Source organism: Cheilinus undulatus, linkage group 8, assembly GCF_018320785.1.
Source record: "Cheilinus undulatus linkage group 8, ASM1832078v1, whole genome shotgun sequence".
Classification (NCBI taxonomy): domain Eukaryota; kingdom Metazoa; phylum Chordata; class Actinopteri; order Labriformes; family Labridae; genus Cheilinus; species Cheilinus undulatus.
In genome coordinates this window covers 4,578,866-4,600,757 of record NC_054872.1, presented here as the reverse complement: position 1 = coordinate 4,600,757, position 21,892 = coordinate 4,578,866, and the positions used below count along the sequence as shown (strand labels likewise).

General features: G+C 41.0%; 1 protein-coding gene across 3 annotated transcripts in view; it reads right to left on the bottom strand.

Moving 5' to 3' along the window:
• cdk14 (cyclin-dependent kinase 14) overlaps positions 1-21,892 on the bottom strand; it is a 391,958-nt gene that overhangs the window by 251,593 nt on the left and 118,473 nt on the right. For 2 of the 3 annotated variants that reach the window (XM_041794334.1, XM_041794335.1), the window contains one exon: positions 2,499-2,744. In XM_041794334.1, coding sequence (XP_041650268.1) covers positions 2,499-2,744 — 246 coding nt within the window. Of the gene's footprint in view, positions 1-2,498; positions 2,745-3,182; positions 3,203-21,892 lie in introns of those variants that run through there. The other variant, XM_041794336.1, reaches the window with a different exon arrangement.

The window sequence follows — 21,892 nt, the reverse complement described above, 5'->3', positions numbered from 1 at the left end:
CAAAGGAAGGGATGCTGTTGTCAGAACTTGACACACTTTTTCTCCATCACAAAGCTTCATCCACAGCACCAACCACATCATTCTTTCACTTCCACTCTCGAGACTTTTGCAAATATAAAACATGAAGAAAAATCAAACCTGCTAGATGGGATTTTTGTTTACTGTGACATACTACACGGGACAAATGGATCGATCTTCAGGCTGTCATTGCTAACATTCTCATCCCTACATTATAATTCAACTTTCTTTACCTGCATGTAAACAACACTCATGATCTTGTAGGGACCCGTCTTTGCAATGATCTAGTCTCTTTGACCAAAAGCCCAGTGACAGATTTGATATCCTGACAACTGAAACTGGAGAATCCGACTCCTCTTCCATCTGCTGGTCATTTTTACCAGTCCAATGAGCCATGTCAGTAGCCAGGATTGTGCTGGAAAGCATGAAAGCTGATGGGTTTGGAGATTTTATTTCAGCCAGTTTGTCCCACTGCTTAGGCTACAATTAAAAACCAAATCACATTTGGTCTTGTCCACACCATCTACTTCTCTTAAAGAAGTTTTCTGTAAACATGGCATCATTTCAAGAAATGTCTGCATAAGCATGAAACCATTCTGTAGTTTATAGTCATGGACGAAACAGAACTCTGGAATTTTTCCAGAAAATACACCATTTCTCCCAGAAACCGTTGCAATTACAAATGTTTTTGTGTTTTGTGTTGTGTGCCTGTGTGTGTCACACCAAGCATGGAGAAGAGAAAGAGAAGTCCAGAACTGTCTGAGGACTTACGAAGCAAAATTGTGCAAAAATATGAACAATCTCAAGGTTACAAGACCATCTCCAGAGATCTTGAAATTCCTTTGTCCACTGTGTGTAATATAATCAAGAAGTTTATAACCCATGGAACTGTGGCTAATCTCCCTGGACGTGGACGGAAGAGAAAAACTGACAAAAGAATGCAACGCAGGATAGTTGGAATGGTGGAAAAACATCCTCAGTCAACTTCCACACAAATTCAGGCTGTTCTGCAGACTCAGGGTGCAAAAGTGTCAGCTGGGACCATACGTGGTCATCTTAATGAGATGAAGCGCTATGGCAGGAGACCGAGGAGAACCCCACTGCTGACAAAGAGACATAAAAAAGCCAGACTGGAGTTTGTAAAAATGTACCCGAGTAAGCCTCAATCCTTCTGGGAGAACATTTTGTGGACAGATGAGACTAAGGTAGAGCGTTTTGGAAAAGAAAGTTATTCTATTGTTTACAGAAAATGGAATCAGTTCTACAAAGAAAAGAACACAGTACCTACAGTCAAACATGGTGGAGGTTCAAGGATGTTTTGGGGTTGTTTTGCTGCCTCTGGCACTGGATGCCTTGACTGTGTGCAAGGAATCATGAAATCTGGAGACTATCAAAAAATTTTGGGCCACAATGTAGGCCTAGTGCCAGAAAGCTGGATCTGTGTCAGAGGTCATGGGTGTTCCAGCAGAACAATGACCCCAAACACACCTCAAAAAGCACCAAGAAACAAAGCGCTGGAGAGTTCTGAAGTGGCCAGCAATGAGCCCAGGTCGAAATCCCATTGAACACATATGGAGAGATCTCAAAATTGCTGTTGCAAGAAGGCACCCTTCAAATCTGAGAGACCTGGAGCAGTTTGCAAAAGAATAGTGGTCCAAAATTCCATTGAGAGGTGTAAGAAGCTTGTTGATGATTATAGGAAGTGATTGGTTTCATTTATTTTTTTCCCAAGGGTGTGCAACCAAATATTAAGTTGAGGGTGCCAACAATTTTGTCCAGCCCATTTTTTGGGTTTTGTGTAAAATTATGTCAATGTTGTCTTTTTCCTTTGGATTTTTTGTGTTGTTCCAATGCACATAAAGGAAATGAACGTGTGTATACCAAAAGCATTTGCAATTGCAACAATTCCTGGGAGAAATGGTGTATTTTCTGGAAAAATTCCAAGGGATGCCAATACTTTCGCCCATGACTGTATATGCCAGGCGTGTAAGTGGCGCTGCAATGCTGCCTTCGAAATACACCAGAAACAGAGAAGATCATGGATCAAGCACACCTTAAACTTTCCTCTAACCTCAAACGTTCTCCTGACTGCTGTCCTGGTTGCACTCGGCATTGGATCTAAGAACACGTGGCGTATGCTGTTCTCCACGACCATCTGTTGCTCATAGTGTTAGTAGAAGAGCAGAAGAAATGAACACAATCATGCAATCAGCCACTGGGCTTGTGCACGCAGGTTAAGCGGGCTAATCATTTCAGGAAAGACGGAACAGTAGGTATTAATAGATTTGTTCACTCTGGTACCCAGTTTTAAAAAGTAGCAACAGATTCTGCATTCATATGTGGATTTCTGCTTTCAGCTGTGGCACTGCCGTGACACTTCATCATCAGGTGTTCAGTCAGTGACAGCGAAGTTAAAATACTAAGGCTACAAGCATAAAGATAAAGGTTCTTCTTTGATTCCTTGTGAAAGGATTACTCACAGAACTAGGGCTGGAGTGTCGGCGCAGTTTTGGCGACTCCTTGCCGGCGGACGAGCTCTTGGCGTTGATGCAGGCATTGTTCTCAGAGTGGACCCTCTTCACCTGGCTGGCAGGCTTCTCAAACGGGTCGAAGCCGCTCTGCGTGCGCTGCACTCTCACCTTCTTGTCCTCAGGGATGGTGTCCAGGGGCTTGATGACCGAGTCTGTTCCCTGGCAGCTGCGTGTGGACATCTTTGTGACACATATCTGTAACAAAAGAAGGAAGAAAGAGGGAGAAGATAAAAGTGAGCATTAAAGAAAAAAAATCCATCTGCGATTACCAGTGTTCAGCCAAAAACTGGCTGTGCCCCCGCCTCATAGAACCAGCCTGTTTTTCATCTCTCTGTCAGCCTGGGTCTCTTCCCTCCCCGCAGAGCCTCGCTGCTACCTCTCTGCTCGGATGAGAGCCTTTTTATCTCCATCTCTCTTTTCTCTGATCAAAACAGCTCCAGCCTCTGTCTGCTGCTCACACGTACACACTCAGCTGCTGTTTCCACGCTGCACAAAATTCTACCTTATCGCTGACACACATCTACACTTCCATACTACAGTGCAGACATGCTCCACATTGTCTCCTACAAGCCTGTCGGGCAAACACGCAGCCCTACGCGATCCTCATCCATTTTCCAACACAAAGCTCCTTACCAGCTGCTCCTCCACCGTGGACTGTGTGTAGCGGACACAAAAGACGCAGGCGGCATGACATGTTTTGCCACAGCTCCCGGCAGATTAAATATTTAGGCCCGGGCTCCCCTGCAGGAAGAACTTCTAATTACTCTAATACACAAGGAGGAGTCCTGTTTCAGCTCCCTGCTTGTTCTTTAACATGGGCCGGGTTTCAGAGCGCTTCCCACAACACACGCTCTCTCTGATGCTAATGTGGAAACTTCCTCAGTAAAACAAAAATATTGATCCAGCAATTGATGTTTCCTTTTTTTGATTCAGTTAGACTAAATGGATGTAAGTAGGCTATCCTGTTCCCAATAAGCCTTTAAAAAATCTACTTATCTGGTTTGTGTGCAAACATTATTTCAACTCTGAAGGCCTAGGTCTTACACTGGTAGAAGCAAATATGATGTTGTTAAATGTGCACAATTCTTGTGCATGATGTTGATCTTAATATGGAATATAATATAAGCTTGCAAAGCCGATGGATTGACCAGACTTCATGTCTGCCATCAGGCAAATCCATCTTGCAAAGCTCTCGTCTGCAAAGTTTGAGGCAAACCAGACCAATCAGCATCATTTGAGGAGAACGAGATGGTAGCTGTGGCAGGGGTTTAATTGTACTGTGAGCCAACAGCAACTTCCATGTTACTCGTGGTGGAGTATGGCGGCACTGTTGTCACAACTGGACCACATTTCTTTTGACAATAAAGAGCAAGAAACAGCACTGAAAGCATTTCATAACAGAAAAGATGTTTCCACCCTTCTGCTGACCTGCTTCAGCAATAGTTTTCAAGAGTTACAGGGTGTAGGGTGGGTCTGTATACAATGGGTGCTGGTAGAGCTGTCAGCTCCGCTGTGGCATTGGTATAGTGGTAGTTTAATCAGAACTGGACCACATTTCTTTATCAAAACAAGAGCAAATAGACACACTGTAAGCTCCTCTTGGTGGAGAAGATGTTTTAAGTCTTCTCCCGACTGGCCACGGCGTTCAATCCACATCATAAACCGCGGCTCCTAAACCATAGCAGCATTTTAGGAGTAGGTTTGTTGCAGAGTTGCACATGCGTGCTACATGTTTTGTTTTGGTCCATGAGGAGTGTGAAGGACAGAACATTCTTCAATCTTCGTGGAGTCCTGCCCTTCTCAAATGCCTTGATAGCAAGCTTTCCCAGATGAATGTGAAATATATCCATGCAATGACCATTTAAAACGGCCAGTCTGGCACACCAGGTTAATTTCACATCCATGCTTTGACCTTGACTGATTCAGTGTTAAATTCGTTGACTAAAACTATGAATAAAACTATTCATCGACAGCCTTTTTTTCCATGACAACAACTAGACTAAAACAAAAACAGATCTGTGATGAATAAAACTGACAAAAACTAAGTTTAGTTTTCATCAAAATGACTAAAACTAGACTAAAATATAATGTAGTTTTTGTCGGACATTCAAAATCTGTGATATTTCTCCACTGTGGGTTAATCTGTCAAAAAACAATGCAGCTGTAGTTATTCTGCCTCTCAGCTGTAGAAAGCAGGGACCCCAGGTTTGGCAGGGTGCAGAGGACACACTACCATGATTTGGTACCAGATTTAGGTGAGTAAATAAATGCTTGGACTGAAAGTAAAGACTAGAATGTGAGGACTTTTTAATGGACTAAAACTAGACTAAAATGTCTTTAGTTTTCATCGACTAAAACTAGACTTAAACTTAAAAGGATAGAAATGACTAAAATGTGACTAAAATTAAAAGAAATTTCATCTAAAGACTAAGACTGAAATTAAAAATAGCTACCAAAATGAACACTGGGCTGATTAGATAAGTAAAATGTTGATGAGAAACCTCAGCAACCAGGAACTGCTATCATTAGCATCAAGTTAGCAAATCATAAATAGATAGACAAGCAAATATAGTAAAGTACAGTAAGTTTGTTTACAATCTTCCATCTAGATGTCATCTAGCCCCGCCCCTCTTCCTCCAACATCATCACAGCAGTCATAATGAAATGGCCGATTGCCTACCTCCATGCAGTCCGTCATTTCTGTCAGTCAAGTCACGGCAGGAATTTATGGCTAAGAGGACCTAATCTGGGAGATCAACCATAGTAACAGACAAAAATATAGTCTGAGCTCAGCTCTAACGTTTAAAACCTGTTTAAAGTCTGATGATCCGCCCCCAGGGTGTCATTGTGTTTTCTCATCATTAACACAATGACCACCAGTGGTTTCACTCAGAGACACAGATCTGGACCTGAGTACACTCTACTTGGCACCGTGCCAGCATCCACTTAAAAGGTGTTCTCAGGCATAATTTATGTGTACTCCAGCAAAGACAGGAGCTATACCATGCCTGATCACTGAAGTATTCAATTGTAAGTCGAGCTGTGAAGTCATCTCAAGTCTCTTAAAAGGCATCGTAACTGCTGTGCTGTCATATCTACAGTAGCAGGTAGGGTGGAGGTGGGGTGGGGGTCACTGTAGGTCTCTTAAAATAATAAAGACATCCATAAACACCTGCAGGACAGATGCCATTGTCTGCATAAACAAATGTCCGCCCGAGTGGTTTTATCTCTTGTCCTTTCTTTAGCGGACTCATGAGCTAATAAGTGCACACTGCAGACCACCTTATTGTACTCTGTTCATATGGAAGTGTGCCTGGGCAGACCAATGGGGGAGAGGGAAGGGTAGAAGCTGTCACCATCTACACATCTGGCTGACCAACAACAAACATTTTTTTTTTATCTTTACTTCATATTTGAAGCTTTTCTTCTCTCTGCTCATCGTAATACTCCAGCAAAAGCAGTCGTGCTGCATTAGAAATGGTCCAAATTTTAGTACAAATTTTTGAATGAAACACATTAAATCATCCAGATCCATGGATTGCTTTAACTCTACAAATAATATATGCTTAAAAAATGCATAACTCTTTATCACTCTTGCAGCACTCCAGAAGCTCCTAACTTCATGTAGGTCAAGCACATTTCACAATAAAAGCCCCTGGGGCAGAGACGTGCTGGTTATTCAAAGTACAGGAAGCTGAACGCTCTTGTGCAGAAAAATGACGTCAACAGAAAGTGAATTTAACTCAAATTAACATTTTAAATGTTCTGCTCCCAGCATAAGTAAACCCATTCAGAGAACAGAACCAGGAGCTGGCATTAGCATCCTCCCAGCAGCCGGACGAGGACGGATTTCAGCCATGGCAGGCTGGATTTATGGGTGACATCCTTTATTCTAACTGAACTCAGCACCACTATTTGTGAACACTGTCACCCTGATAGATGCTTATAACCATGAGGCTATTTATGAAATCTGGTCCCTAAAACACAAACTTTGTTGGTCAATTTGTGTTTTCTTCAGGGTGGATGCATGAGGAAAAATATTTTAAAGTTGGATGAACAGTGTTCATTGACTTTTTAATAGATTACACGGCTAGTTTTTAGAAAATTCAACCATGCCACAGTCACCCTTAATCATCTCAAACATCTCCAATAACAACATTCTGGCTAGTGTTAATTTCAGGGTGGCTAGTTACTGTAGAAAACTACGAGCCATGGTGGCTGGTGAGCCAAAAAGTTAATGTTGAGCCCTGAGCATAACAGTTTGATCAAAAGGCCTTTCTTTTATTCTACTAAAGAATAAAGAAAAAATAACACCTAAACGGTAACCTAAAAGATCACAGAGAAAAGTGTTCATTCTTTCCTTTATCACTCAATCGCAAATTAAATTAAATCACAATATGGCCTGCTGCAACTTACAAATCGCAGAAGTTGCAATATTTCTTTAACTTGAAATGTACCACTTGTACTTAACTTGAAATACCACTTTCAAAAATCAATGTTGTGCAGCAGCAGGGATTTTATGCACATTATGCAAACATTCAAGTGCCAGTTTTTTATAATGGTTTTTAAAAATCCTCCTTTTCTTGTTTTATGTATGTTTTTCTTAATCTAAATGAGTGAAGTAAACATGATAATACCCTTAAACAAAGCAAATGACATCACATTTGCAATATGAACAAAAATAGTTAGCTCATTCTATCCAAAACTGATGGAGCCTAGTGTTACTTCATGAAAGTCATACCCCATCTGAGATCAGCTGGTAGCCAATCTCACCTCCTCCACCCCAGTCGCCTCCTTTACACCTGAAAGCTTGTTGCACCCTCATATTCAAATTCATGCAAGTATGGATTAATTGCTTCTGAAATAATTTCATTGTTTTCAATGCGCATGGTCTTATTTGTGGAATTATTTATTGCTTGAATTTGCTACTTAAGATTGACCTAAGAATAATCGCAATCGCAAGATTTGGAGAAAAAAAATCACAATTAAATTATTTTTGCAAATTCAGCCCCAATTAGTACCTCCAAATATTTCAAGGCAGAGGTAAAATAAATGTATAACTTCAAAGACAAGAAGCAGATGAAACAAATCAATGCAAAAATATCCAATAGACCCAGGACAGAAAGATTTAGGAGACACAAAAAGAAACATGGAGCTGCACAGCGGAGCAGGGGTTAGCCTCGCAGCAAGAATGTTCCTGGTTCACTTCCTGCTCAGGGCCTTGTGGAGTTAGCATGTTCTCCCTGTGCATGTGTGGGTTCTCTCCGGCTTCCTCCCACCTCCAAAGGCATGCTTGTTAGGTTAACTGGTAGCTCTAAATTGCCCGTAGATGTGAGTGTGAGAGTGCCGGGTTGACTGTCTCTATACTGTATGTCAACCTGCGATTGGCTGGCGACCAGTCCAGGGTGTTCCCGCCTCTCACCCAATGACAGCTGGGATAGGCTCCAGCCTCTGATGACCCCCAGCGGGATAAACGGTGTAGAAAATGGATGGATGGAAAAAGAAACGTGTTTCTGAGCTGTCACAATCAAACTGCTTAAAATCCTCAGTGACAGAGTTCGACATCTGAAACAGCATATGAACTCAAAAACCTCACATGGCAGCATTTAGGAGATATCATACTACAGGGCATCAATAGTTGATGAGAGAGCAGGAAGGATGTGTTCAACAAGGTTTCTGTTCCAAGTACTCCACATCAGAGAACCATCCAAGGATAAAGAGACATGACAGATGGATAAAAAGGTCACAGGAGAGCAGGAACAGACCGTTATTCCTTATTCTGATACAGCATCTCTTAATACTGGCTACTGTTCTGGGACTGGGTTGTAATACTGTGCTGTGATTGGCTGGTACTTGTTGCCTCAAAGTCTAGCTTCAGGGTTTTCTGCTGGGATGGTATTCACCAGGTGAACAGGCGAACAAATCTTATATAATTTGTGTACTTACCAGACTACAGACATTTCCTTAACCAGCCGAGTTTTTTTTACAAAAACCTGACTAAATTAAACATCCCTGTCAGCACCAACCTCCACCTGGAAGGGCTGAAGTCCAGGAGACAGCATCAGGATATGATCTGGCTGAGCTTCTACTAACAGAATCAAGACTGTTTTCCTATATGAGCATATTTTCTAAAACATTTACAGTGTTGATCCAGCTTGGTTTTACCTATCAACATTTAACATTTAAACTAAAGCATGCTACTCTCACACTACAAAAATAGTCTTCAATGGATGGTGCAGAAAAAAATATTCATTCCCCAAATACAGAATATGTTCTGCCTAAAATAGAAACCGACTTTAAAATAGTCAAGATCAATTATTATTGATCTAAATATACAGCAGCGAGAGAATCAATCATCAAAAAACAACTTTTGGTGAAGCAGGGAGCTTGGCACACCTCATCTCAATCATCTTCTTATGTCGGAAAGATGGTCCTACATCCATGGAACGTTTAACCTTGCAAAGCTGATGGGTTGGCCAGACTCCACATCTGTCATCAGGCAAATCCATCCAGCAAAGCTCTCATCTGCAACGTTTGTGGTGAACTGGATGCTGTTCGGACCAATCAGAATCATTTGAGAAGAACAATGCTGTAGATGTGGGCGGGGTTTAATTGCACTGTGAGCCAACAGCAACTGTGGTGTTACTCACAGTTACCTCGGTGGAGTATAGCTGCAGTTTTATCACAACTGGACCACTTTTTTTTATACAATAAAAGAGCAAGAAACAGCACTGAAAGCTTTTCATGGCAGAAAAGATGTTTCAGCCCTTCTGCTGACCTGCTTCAGCATGAGTCTGCAAGAGTTAGGGGGGCTGGGGTGTAGTGTGGGTCTGCATATGCAATGGGAGCTGGCAGAGCGGTTAGCTCAGCTGTAGCATTGGTATAACAGCAGTTTAATCAGAACTGGACCACATTTCTTTATTTCAAAAAAGCAAAGAGCCGCACTTTAAGCTCCTCTTGCAGAAGACATTTTCACTCTTCTCCCGACTGGTTATGGCGTTCAAATCCACATCATAATCCACAACTATGGTAGCATTTACCAGTAGGTTTGCTGCAGTGCTACACATGCGTGTGACTACATCACATGGTTATTCACACTGATTGGCTAGTGATGAATGTGACAAACAGAATGCTCATCCAAACACTGTCAGAGATATTTTTTAAAAGTCCTGCCTTTCCAACTTGATAGCAAGCTTCCCTAACCTGTGTTTCACACATCCATCTGGTAAACCTTCTATAGACAGTTTTTGGGAAAGAAAAGAGCATTTGAAAAAAAACTCAGAGGGTGATTGGATGAACGTTCTGTCTGTCACATCTTTACAGGCCAATCAGAGCAACGAGACACATGATGTAAACCCCATAGAGAACCGCATAACGTCAACCATGGTGACTGTAGACATGTCAGTGCACGACTTTTTACATTTTTGAAAAGAAAACAACTCACTGCTCTTCTTTGTTCTTCTTTTAATGAAGAAATGTCATCAAATTCTGATAAAACTAGTGCTTTAGCAGCATCTACACTAATCTCTTTCACCATAATTGCACCCATATCTTGTTGCTGCTTGCTTATGTCACGATTCTGCCGCGCCCAAAAGTACTGCCCCTCAATGCTGATTGGTCCTGTCACTTTCTAACCGGGCCAAAACGGTTCAGACGGGATCTTTGCAAGACGAATTCACCAGTGAGAAACACAGAAACGGGCAAATCTATCTGCTTCGCAAGGTTAAAGCTTCCCCGAACGAGCGTGAAATATCCATGCAATGGATATGTGAAAACACCGCGGCTGGTCTGAAGGAGAGCAAAAGCATCTTTGCCACCAAGAGGAGCTTACAGTGTGACTCTTTGCTCCTGTTTAAATAAAGAAATGTGGTAGCAGTCCAGTTCTGATTAAACTGCTGCTATACCAATGCCAGCTCCACCAGCTCCCTCTGTATTTGCAGACTACACTATACCCTTGCCCTCCTTCTGCCGTAACTCTTGCAAAAATGGAGTCTATCTACTTTGCAAGGCCAATCTGATGTAGTACAATGATTCATTAACATCACAGTTTTATTAGTCATTAGTCATTAGTGTTATTTTTCCTGGAAGGTGTTAAAGTTTCCTCAGAGTCTTGCTCAAATGTAAACTGTTCACCTACATCTCTGCTTAGTCAGACCAGTTTGTCTTCCTGCATGAGCGAGGATTTCCTCACTGAGGTGTTTTAATGAATGGCAGTAACAGATGGCTTTGCTCATGTGTTGTGAGCTGTGCCTTCATTAACAGCCTCTGTATTATGTTCAGAATATGACCCTCCTGTTAGCTTCATTCTAAAGTTATGAAACACACGTGCGCTCAGACACAAAGACAGTTTGCACGCTGCCTGGAGGCTCCAACCCGACTTATTCACTGCTGTAATGAACCATTCAGCCCGTTCTCACTGCAGCCTTTTCACACAGCAGCATGATCGGCCACACAACACTTTAAAAGTTGGAGCTGTGGGAATTATTATTGCTGGCTTCTAGCTTATTGTTTGATGTCATTGGAGAAAAACAGAACTTAAAGCACCACAGGTTGCTTGGATTGTTAGTCAGCAGCAATGGAGGGGTTAAAAAACAGCACATCTGCCACTAACGGTGGCCTTACACCAGAGGACTTTGCTAGAACTCTTAAAAGACTCTAAAAAAACTCACATCTGAGACCCTCTCACATCTGAAGACTATTTTGCAAAGACTGGTGGTCACGAACTACAAGATTAGAATATGATTACTTTTGAGATGATTTCTCATCATGCATCTGGTGGAAAGTCACAACAATTTTTGAGCAGGGAACAAGAAGGAGATGGAGATTGCATTTGAGTTAATATCTCTTATAATCCGATGTTTTCAAACCGTTTACATTGAGTAGAAAGGAAGGGAAAGTTAAATAAAATCCCAAATATCCAGAATTGCGATGAACAAAAACACATTTAATATTATCATAACGCCAGGACTGAAGAAAGACCGCCTTAAACTGTTTAAATCGAGTCTTATGACCACCTTACACCTAACAACTGAGGTAATGGAAGCAAGCTGCGACTTTTGCAAGACTCCTATGATTTTACTCTGAATTTGAAATTTTGTCTGCGACTTTGAAATTGGAGAAAAAGCTGTTAGGTGTAAGGCCGGCTTAAGGGTTCACTCAGACCAGGCTCAGTAAGCTAAAACATGATCCAAACCCCTCTGCATTCCTGCACCTCTATGCCTCTTGTACATACCTACCCTACACTAACACTACACCAGTGTTTCAGTGATTATAAAGAGGAATAGTCATCTCATTCATAAGACAGGTCCATGCTTCATACTTGTTCAAGAGTGCATGAGTAACTGTACCGTGCCATAGCTCTCCTCCTCCATCCATGCCAGAGCCAAGGGAGGGTACTATACTTGAGAACAGCTAAAGCTCTAATGGTCCTGTCCTCTATGATTGTTATTTTTTAATATTTTGAGGCCTTGTTAACACAACAGCAGACCAGTCAACACAGAATCCTCTTTCCTCTTCAGTTTCCTGTTCAGGTTTTTAAAAACAACTTTGTGCAAAGGGATCAGCAGGAACATCTGATAATTGCTAGTTTACACAAGGATGGCGACTGCCCCAGTGAACCATCTTGAAAATTTTCTATTTCTAGGCACACAAATACTGGTGTTATTTAAACAAACAGCCAAAACATAACAAAACGGTTCCAGCTCAGGCTGAACTGGCCTGATAAGTGAGCTAGGTCTGATTAAATCCTCATTATTATGATGGCTGCAGACGGAAATGTGTTGGTCTGGTGTACATATTATCCTGCAGCACATCCGAACAAACTTTTACTTAGTTTTCCTTGAAAATGAGTGAAAACAATCATGATTGACTACTTTAAAGGGCTATACATGATTTCAGTGTTACTTAAGGGTGCACATATGCATCTGTTCAACATCAGTATGGGTCAATACTCGCTCTTTTTACCATCATCATCAACCAAAATGATGTGGACATTTCTGTGACAGATCTGTTGTGTTGTATCAATTCGATCGATGAAGCCTGCTTAACAGCCGATTCAGAGAGACAGAAGATGTGAACTGGACAAACACTGATCCACTCTGTGGTCAAAAATGAGAGAAAATGCTGCCATTGCTGGTGATGAAAAAAACGTTGGCCATCAGTTAAAATGTTATTTCAAACATTGGCATCAGCTTCATGTGGCTTTGTGTGCTTTTACAAAACTAGGAGACTCACTGAGTTTGAAGAGATATCTTTAACTCCAAATTTCATGTATATCTGTAGCAGCTGAACTGTTGTTAGATTTAAATTAAATTAAATGTGATTCTTTATAAACAGTTTATCTGTTCATTTTTAATACATACAACAGATTCTATAAATCTATGAGCAGGGCTTTCACACTGAAACATTACCCCTGTGAATTTATCTTAGTATTTAATCAGACTTTATGTTAACTCTGGACACTGACAGGTTCACAGAGGGAGTGTGGCTTTTTTTATCTCTTTAGCTCAGTAATACTCAACGTGTGGCTCACATGTGATGATTTGTGGCTCTTTTATATCTTAATTTGAAATATTATTCCCTCATTAATCAGTTTATATCCCACATTTATACAGAAGGCTTTAACTGTCAAACTTAATTGTCAACTTTTATTTTTTCCTTTATATTTCCATTGACCTTATTGCCATTTTCACCAATGTTTTACATTTTTTGCCACTTTTAATCAATTTCGACTTCTTTTAGTCTATTTTTGCCACTCCTTTGTTGCCACTTTAATTCTAATTTTGCCTTTTTTCATCAGTTTTGCCATGTTTATCCTGCTTTTTGCCTTTTGCCATTAAATGCCACCTTTTCTCATTTTTGCCCTTTTTGCTACTCTTTGCTGCTTCTTGTCTATTTTGGTCACTTTTCAACACATTTTTACCTGTCCCTGATTTTTTTGTCATTTCTCACCTGTTTTTGCCACTTTTAACTTTTTTTTTTTTGCCATTTCATGCCAACTCTGTCCCTTTTCACACATTTTTTTGGCCACTTTTGACCTTTTTTGCTTAGATTGTGGCTCTTGCAAAGGTAATTTTGGACTATTTGGCTCTTTGGTTGAGCAGAGTTGAGCAACACTGCTTTGGCTAATCATTTAATGTCACACTATAGGGCCACCGTAGATCCATGTAACATACGTTGGCAGCCCTTCTGTAAGCTACGTAGCTATCAGTCATTTCAAAAGCACAACCTCACGGCTTCAGCGTCATGAATTTGTTGTTTTAGAGCTCACGTTTCTCTGTCAGGTCTGCTGACAGATTTGCTAATGCTACACTCATCATCTTCCTACTAGTGGGATAACCAGCTAGCTTCTGTGCTAACCTGTTATGTTTAGTAGACAGCTCTGTGATTGTGACTGAGGTGCTTGATGATCTTGTGTGTGCCATTATGACTGTTTGGATTTAACATGCAGGTTAAGTAAGTCCAGCTGATATCTGTCCACTCGGCTGCCGTCTGATGGCAGATCTATGTAAAACATTTGAATTCTCCCTGCCTGTTCACTATCTACCGCTGACATGAACCAGAGTCATATGTGACCAACAACAAGTGGTACCGCACGCCATGCAACACTACTGTATACTGGCTTACAGTACAACCCAACCCACCTGTAACTATCACAAAGTCATGCTAAAGCAGGTCAGGTAAGAGTGAAAGCATCCTTTTAATCATGAAAAGCTTTCAGTGCTGTGCTTTGCTCTTTATTTAAAGAATGTCCAGTTCTGCTATTCTATAGCCTCATCTCTGTTCACCGCTACACTGGCAGCAGCCATTAATACTGGCCTCCTGTACAACTAAACCCCGCCCCAAGCTACCAGCTTGTTCACCTCAAATGATGCTGATTGGTTAGGTCCATTCTCAGACCTGGCATAACTGTTTCAGATTGGAGCGTTGCAAGGTGGATGACAGACATGGAATCTGGATTATCTTTGCAAGGTTGCACCTCTTGTATTGTCATTGGAAAAGTTTGGGTTTGAATGGGTGAAGTTTAAAGTACAGAAGCTTTGAAAGTACATCTATTTCACAGCAGCAACAGTCAACCACAACTTCATAACTTCACACGGCACAATGAGACGATGAAGGAGCACAGGCTCTTCAGATCCACCAGTAAGCGCTGGACGCTAACAGCCCTGTTAGTATTCTAGCTGTCTTTATGAGTAGCTTGGTTGTGGCACTGCTGTTTTCCGTATAAAAAAGCTTTTTCATAGCAAAGCTTCTTTGTTAATAAAGTAGGGTAACAGCTTCCAAACAAGTCACAATTTCCACACAAAAAAAATCTGAAACACAGCAGAGTGCTCTTCCACATTTTGAAATCAAACTTTAAAGGAGAAGAAAGAGAAACCAGATGAGAGTAAGAAAGAAAAATATACTTTAGCAGTGTTGCTAAAGCTTAGCTTAGGTGTAGCTTTGTCCAGTGAAACTTGGTCTAACTGGTCCTGTAGGGCAGTGTTTCTCAACCTTTTCAGCCCGCGACCCCCAAAATAAAGGTGCCAGAGACCGGGGACCCCCACTGTACCTGAAGATGGTTGAACACAGCCATGAACATTCAAGAATAGTCATGTGGAGACAAGACCGCCCATTAGGGGGGGAAATGGGAGAGCTTTCTGGGGCCCAGCCAAACTGGTCCATAGTAAAGTTAAGCTGTGGTATTTTAGATTTAACCTGAATAATAACCACTCTTCACAAAGAAACACATTTTAATTCATAGTAAGTAGCCCTCTTAAAAATTTAAATCCTTTTGTTAAAAACAGAATAAAAATATATGAAAAATAGCTAAAATGGGTTAATAATGGCAAAAAATAGTGGGAATGGAGGTGAAATTAGATTTTAAAAGAAGCAGAAATGGGTTAGAAATGCCCAAAACTAGAAAAGCATTCAGAGAGCGCGGACCTCCGCCATCAGCCCTATCTCCCAATAGTGAAGAATCCTTTAAAAAATTCCTGGATCTGTCCCCATGTGCCCCCCACCACGGCATTCGCTGATTACTCCCTCCCCGGTGGGGTGGAAACATGGTGAGGCAAAGCACTGGTTTCGCTACGGGTGGACTGTCATGGAGGAAGCATTGCCTGCCGGTGCCAACAGATGCACTGACAGTCTCGCCCATGATCTCACTGGAGGACTGGAAGTCATGGCAGAGGGTGAATATTCCTCTGTTCCTCCCAGCATTGTGAGTATTCTCGCTGCAATTCGCTGTCTTTCTCTCTGTTACGCTCCGACTCGTCTCCTCGACCAGGCGTGCGTCTTTCAAACTGTAAAAACTCAAAAACTTTGAAAAGAAACACACACAAAAATGCTGCTGGGATTGAAGTTACTCATGTCTGCCATCTGCTGGTATAAAGTGGTAACAGTGCAGACCTCCGCCATTAGCCAAACAAATGAACAAACGCACCTGATCACTTAACCTCCTTGGCAGAGGTAATTAGATAAATGTGGCAAAATAACCAAAAAGTGGCAAAAATCGGCATATTAAGTGGTAAAAGGGGATTCAAAAGTTGCCGAAGTGGTGTTAAAGTGGCAAAAGTAGGTGGAAATTGGGTGAAATGGGATGAAAAATTGATAAAAACTGGCAAAAAAGGGTTAGCTAAGGCAGAAAAATTCATAAACTGGAAAAAAGGGCACATCAAATTATGAAATGTGGCGTAAAAAGTGGTAAAAGGGGTTAATAGTGGCAATAAAGTGTCAACAGAGGCAACAATAGGCAGAAAGTTGCAAGATTTAGTTCAGAAGTGGCAAAACAAGCAGAAAAAAAGTGGTGGAAAAGGTTTCAAAAGGACAAAATGGGTTTTAAGTTGCAAAAATGTGTTAAAATTGATAACGTTGGTGGGAAAAAGTGATGAAAACGGATTAAAATTTGGCAAAATTGGTGTAAGTGTAATTTAAAACATTTTCCTAGTTATTTTAAGGTATCAGGAGAGCCCCTCTTAGTGCCACGAATGGGGTCCCGACCCCAACATTGAGAACCCCTACTGTAGGGATTGTTTTGAACATTTTCAGGAACATGCAGTTATGGTGATGTCTGTAGTTGTTTATAAAAATACGTGCATAACGAACAGCTATACTAAAACACAACCCTGGGCAGTAACGATAGGAAAGTCAAGTCACTGCGGGTCCATGCTGCATCTGGCTTTCCGGTGTCACCAGGATTAGAACGCCCCACCAAGACAGGAAAACCCCGCTGTGGATGCAATTACACCGAATCGATTCTGGTTGGAGGACAGCCTCTTTAATCACTTCCACCCCCTCCGTCGCCCTCTGATACACTAACACACATGCATACACACATAAACAAACAGTGATGAACTGCATTGTTTCCCTATCTATAATTTATTCTGTACTGCTGCAGCGACCTCATGGCCCCACAGGGATCATTTAAGATTTATCTCATCTCCTGCATGTCATACAGTAATGGAAAAGGTAGGCAGGAGCACAGTGGGCCGGCCCAGGCTAATGCAGTATCTCCAGAGGAGTAGTTACTGATGACATTAGTCTGAAGTATGACAAGAACCACACAGGCCATAAAAGAGCAATCAGCCATAAAGCCTACTTATGTGCTCTGCTAACTCATGGCTATCAGCCATGTTAACTTGACCGCAGCGAGGGCTCACCCGCTGTGTTAACGCGCTTCTATGTTGCTGAGACAAAGCAGAGCTATCGGCTTGCCTGGCCTTGTCATTCTGGGCTCAAGACAACAGTGAGACAATACACCAGAGGAGAGACTGGAAAAAAACACCTCATCCTCCTCCCATCCTTGCTGTCTGGAGCGCACAAGCCTTTGTTTCTTGAATGGCAGATGTGTGTGTGCTAAATATAGCTGGAGCCTCCTCAAACACAGCAGATTTGGTGTGATGCCTTTGGTCACCGCTGACAGAGAGAAGAGTGAGGAGTCGAGGCATGATGGACTAATGCAATAATGAGTCACACTTTAACAGGATGTGATGGAGGGGAACGCCGACTTGTCATAATGGGGACATTTCAGTGAGCGTCATATCTGGTCCTCTCCTGAAACAGACCGACTGCTTCACAGAAACTTAAAGACAAAGACGAGGGTTGTTGAGTGAGCAGACCAGGCTGCATTTCTCTGCCTTCAGCCAAAAGACAAGCTCATTTTTGCCAGGGTTCAGCTTTTGCAATGGTTTAACAGGGATGCTCTAGTTACAAATCTGGTAGAACACAAATTACATTTACAAGGTAACAAATCAGTCATCACTGAGCAGAGAATCTGCCGGTAAACAGTGGAGTTTGATTGTCTAGTGCAGGGGTTCTCAACCCCACTATTAATCTTATGGAAAATAATTCACTCATTTCAAACAATCAAGCTGGCATTAAAAGGGTTAAAATCTTGAAAAAGATTGAATGTTTAGTAGTTTTGAGCAGGTCTGAAGTTGTTAAAGAGATTTATGAAAAAAAGTTTTAAAAAATTGATGTATGGTTGATTTAATGGCAGTGTTTTGTACGTGTACATTTTTACCTCAAAGGTGTCCAGAGGGTACAAAATTCATTGACAGAGTATAAATGACATGTAAGAGTAAAACATGTTGGATTTCAAAAATTTAACTAGACAGAAATTTCCAGCAAAAATTCATGCCACAAGCTGTAAAACTGCCAAAATGATCAAAATTTTTAAAAACCTTGAGAAAAATAAGGGCATAAGGGTTAATCATTTGTGTAGTACATAGCCTTCATAAAAATGTAAATCCTTTTGTTAAAATATAGAATTAAAATGGGTTAACAATTGCAAAAATGGGTTAATAATGGCAAAAATGGGGGGAAAAGAAGGTGAAATTGGATTTTAAAAGTAGAAGAAATGCCATAGAAGTGGCAAAAACGACATTAAAATTGCAAAAAGCTAAAAAAAAGGCAGAAATCGTCATAGACAGTGGTAAAAGGGAGTTAAAAAGTGCCTGAAAAAGCTTCAACTGTGCAAAAATGGGTGGAAATTTGGTGAAATGGGATGAAAAAATGATATAAACTAACAGAAAAGTGTTAACTGAGAAAGAAAAAATTTACAGATATGGGCAGAAATTGGTTAAACTAGCAAAAATGCGCATATTAGAGAGTGAAATGGAAGAATTCGGAATTTCTACTTGTGGGACTAATAAAGGAATATCTTATTTTATCTTAAATGTGGCTTAAATGGGAAAAAATGGGTGTAAAAAGTGGTAAAATGGAGTTAAAAGTGGCAATAATGGGTCAACAGAGGCAACACTAGGCTGAAGTGGCAAGAATTGGTTTAGAAGTGGCAAAAACAGGAAGAAAATGGGCAAAAATAGGTTTTTAACTGGCAAAAAAGTTTTTGAATTTGTGGGAAAAAAAATCAAAATGAGTTAAATTTGGCTAAACTTGTGTATAGTGGCAACAGTGTAATTTTAAAAACATTACTTTTGTTTTAGGGAATCTGGAGACACCCTCTCAGTGTCTCGCAACCCCAAAGGGGGTCCCGACCCCAAGGTTGAGAACCACTGGTCTAGTGTAGCTGACACTAGCAGTGCTGGCGCTGCTGGCATTTTTGTCTCAGGTTCACTTTTACTAGACCTGGATATACGGCCTAAAGATCTTATCACCGTATCTTTCTTGCCTTTGACAGTAACGGTGTTATATCACGCTGAATTCCAAGCATCATGTCCAGAGGAAACCAGGCACCACTCATCACCTGGCCAATACTGTCCCTACAGTGAAGCATGGTGGTGGCAGCATCATGCTGCAGGGGTGATTCTCAGCAGCAGGAGCTGGGGGACTGGTCGGGTTGAGGGAAAGATGAATGCAACAGTGCACAGAGACATCCTTGATGAAAACCTGATCCAGAGCGCTCCGGACCTTGGACTAGATTAAAGGTTCCATCTTCTAACATGACAGCGACCCTGAGCACAAGATAACAAAGGAGTGGCTTCAGGACAACTCTGTGGACCCCCAGCTAAAGCCCTGACTGGAACCTGATTGAACATCTCAGGAGAGATCTGAAAATGTCTGTGCACCGACGCTCCCCATCCAACCTGATGGAGCTTGAGAGGTTCTGCAAAGAAGAACGCGAGAAACGGCGAAAAGTAGGCGTGCCAAGCTTGCAGCATCATAATCACAAAGACTGTATTTGCTGCCAAAGGTGCTTCAACAAAGTTCTGAGCAAAGGCTCTGAATACTTATGTACATGTTAAATATATGGGGTTTTTTTTTCATTAATTTGCAAAAGTTTCAAAGAAACTTTTTTCACTCTGTCATTATGGGGTACTGTGTGTAGAATTTGGGGGTAAAAATAAACCTAAACCATTTAGGGATAATGCCGTAACATATAATGTGTAAAAAGTGAAGCTCTGTGAAAACGGATCTACTTTAAGTGAAATATTCTGAATAACTACAACAAGATGCAGATCTGTAAACAGTCTGACTTTTCTCCTGTCAAACCCGTCTGCATGACAGGACAGAGAACTGAAGCTCTGCTCAAACACGTCTGATGCAACATCAGGATGTCAGAAGTATCTGAACCATGACAGACTCTCACAGCACTCATACAAATCTCAGGCTGGAGTTTAAAACATTCAACCTGTATTATCTTCAATGCAAAACTCTGATTTGTCTGTTGGTGTTGTTGCATGTAAACATGGAGTAGAGTAAGTTTATACTCATTTGCTTGCATTTTCATGCAGATGCAGTGACAACAAAGTTAGGAAAAATATCAACATTAATAAATGGAGCAATGCCTGCAAGCTTGCTCAGAAAGACGGCTCAACATAACAACCAGGACACTCGGAGAATCGTACCAACCATCAGGAGCTGACAGAAGAAAAAGCCTGAGCTGTCCCGTCAGCCAACAGTGCTTTTTAAGAAAAAGTGTGATGGATCCCTTCTACCACAGCAGAAAGCACTGAGCTAAGCTAGCAGCCCTGGCCTCACTGTCGATCGATCAGGAAGGAGCAAATGTGCCTGAAATCGAATTGCTGCTGCATTAACAGCGTCAGAACGCCGCTCCTCCCACACCTTTCCTTAGCTCAATGTGTTTCCATCACTTTTTCTGGACTTCCTCTCAGCTCTCCCTCACACACCCTCTCTCTTCGCTTACACTAGTGTGTAAAAGCATGAATGCCTCCAAAGACAGGCTGTCTGGAATATGAGGTTAGAGCAGGGGTGTCAAACTCAAGGCCTGGGGGGCCAAATCCGGCCCATGGTGCAGTTATACCCAGCCCACCAGATCATATTATATTTTTGTTATGCCTGGCCTGCTGGTTTAAGGTCTGCAGATTTCCTCCAGTTAAAAATGTGAACTTAACAATGAAGATCTAAAATATCCTTGTTAAGTCATAAAAATGAGAAAAAGAAAAAAGGAATGTGGGAAAATTCATTTATGTTTTCATTTCATATTCTTGATTTTGCATCTCACAGTCATTGTTTTGACTTTTTATTTCATATATTGACCAATTCAATTCAAAATTTTGTCTTTTAATCTAATTCTTTGACCTTAAACATCCTCAATTTAAGATTTTTAAGTAATATTTTGACCTTTAAAACTCATGGTTTTGAATTTTTTCTCACATTTTGGCATTTTTATCTCCTTACTTTGACTTTTAGCTCATAATTTGACCTCTTAGATTCATAATTTTAAATTTTAAGCATTATTTTGACCTTTAAATCTCAAAATGTATTTTTTTTTCCCACGCTATGACATTTTAAACCAATTTAGAATTTTATCTTACACTTTGATCATTAAGAATCATGATTTCAACTTTCTATCTCATATATTTGCCTTTTTAAAACATTATTTTGACTTTGAATGCCATGTTTGGACCTTTTGAGCTAATAAGTTTGAATTTTTATCTCAGATTTTGAGCCTTTAAACTTATTATTTTGATTTTTTTCAATCTCAAAATCCTTCATCATGAGTGCTAAGGTTTTTTCCTCCATAAATCATTGCTGGTGAAAATGAGGTTGACAGTTTCTGGTTAAATGTTGACCCTGCTCGGCCCTCAGTTGGACCCAAATTCAGAATCCGGCCCCTGCTGTGATTGAGTTTGACATCCCTGGTTTAGAGCATCTCTAAACACCGCCGGCTGAAGATGTGGACCAGTTTCTGCTTCTCTCCCACAGCGGATCATTAATTTCACAGGTGTCCAACTCAAGGCCCAGGGGTTAAATCCGGCCCCTGGAACGATTATATCCGGCCCGCAAGATCATATCATATTTGTATAATAACTGGCCTACCAGTATGAGGTCTGCAGATTTCCTCCAGTATAATAATGTAATCTTCAACTTGATAAATTAAAATATCCTTATTAAGTCATAAAAATCTGAAAAAATAAAGAGTAGAGTAGAAGATTTCATAA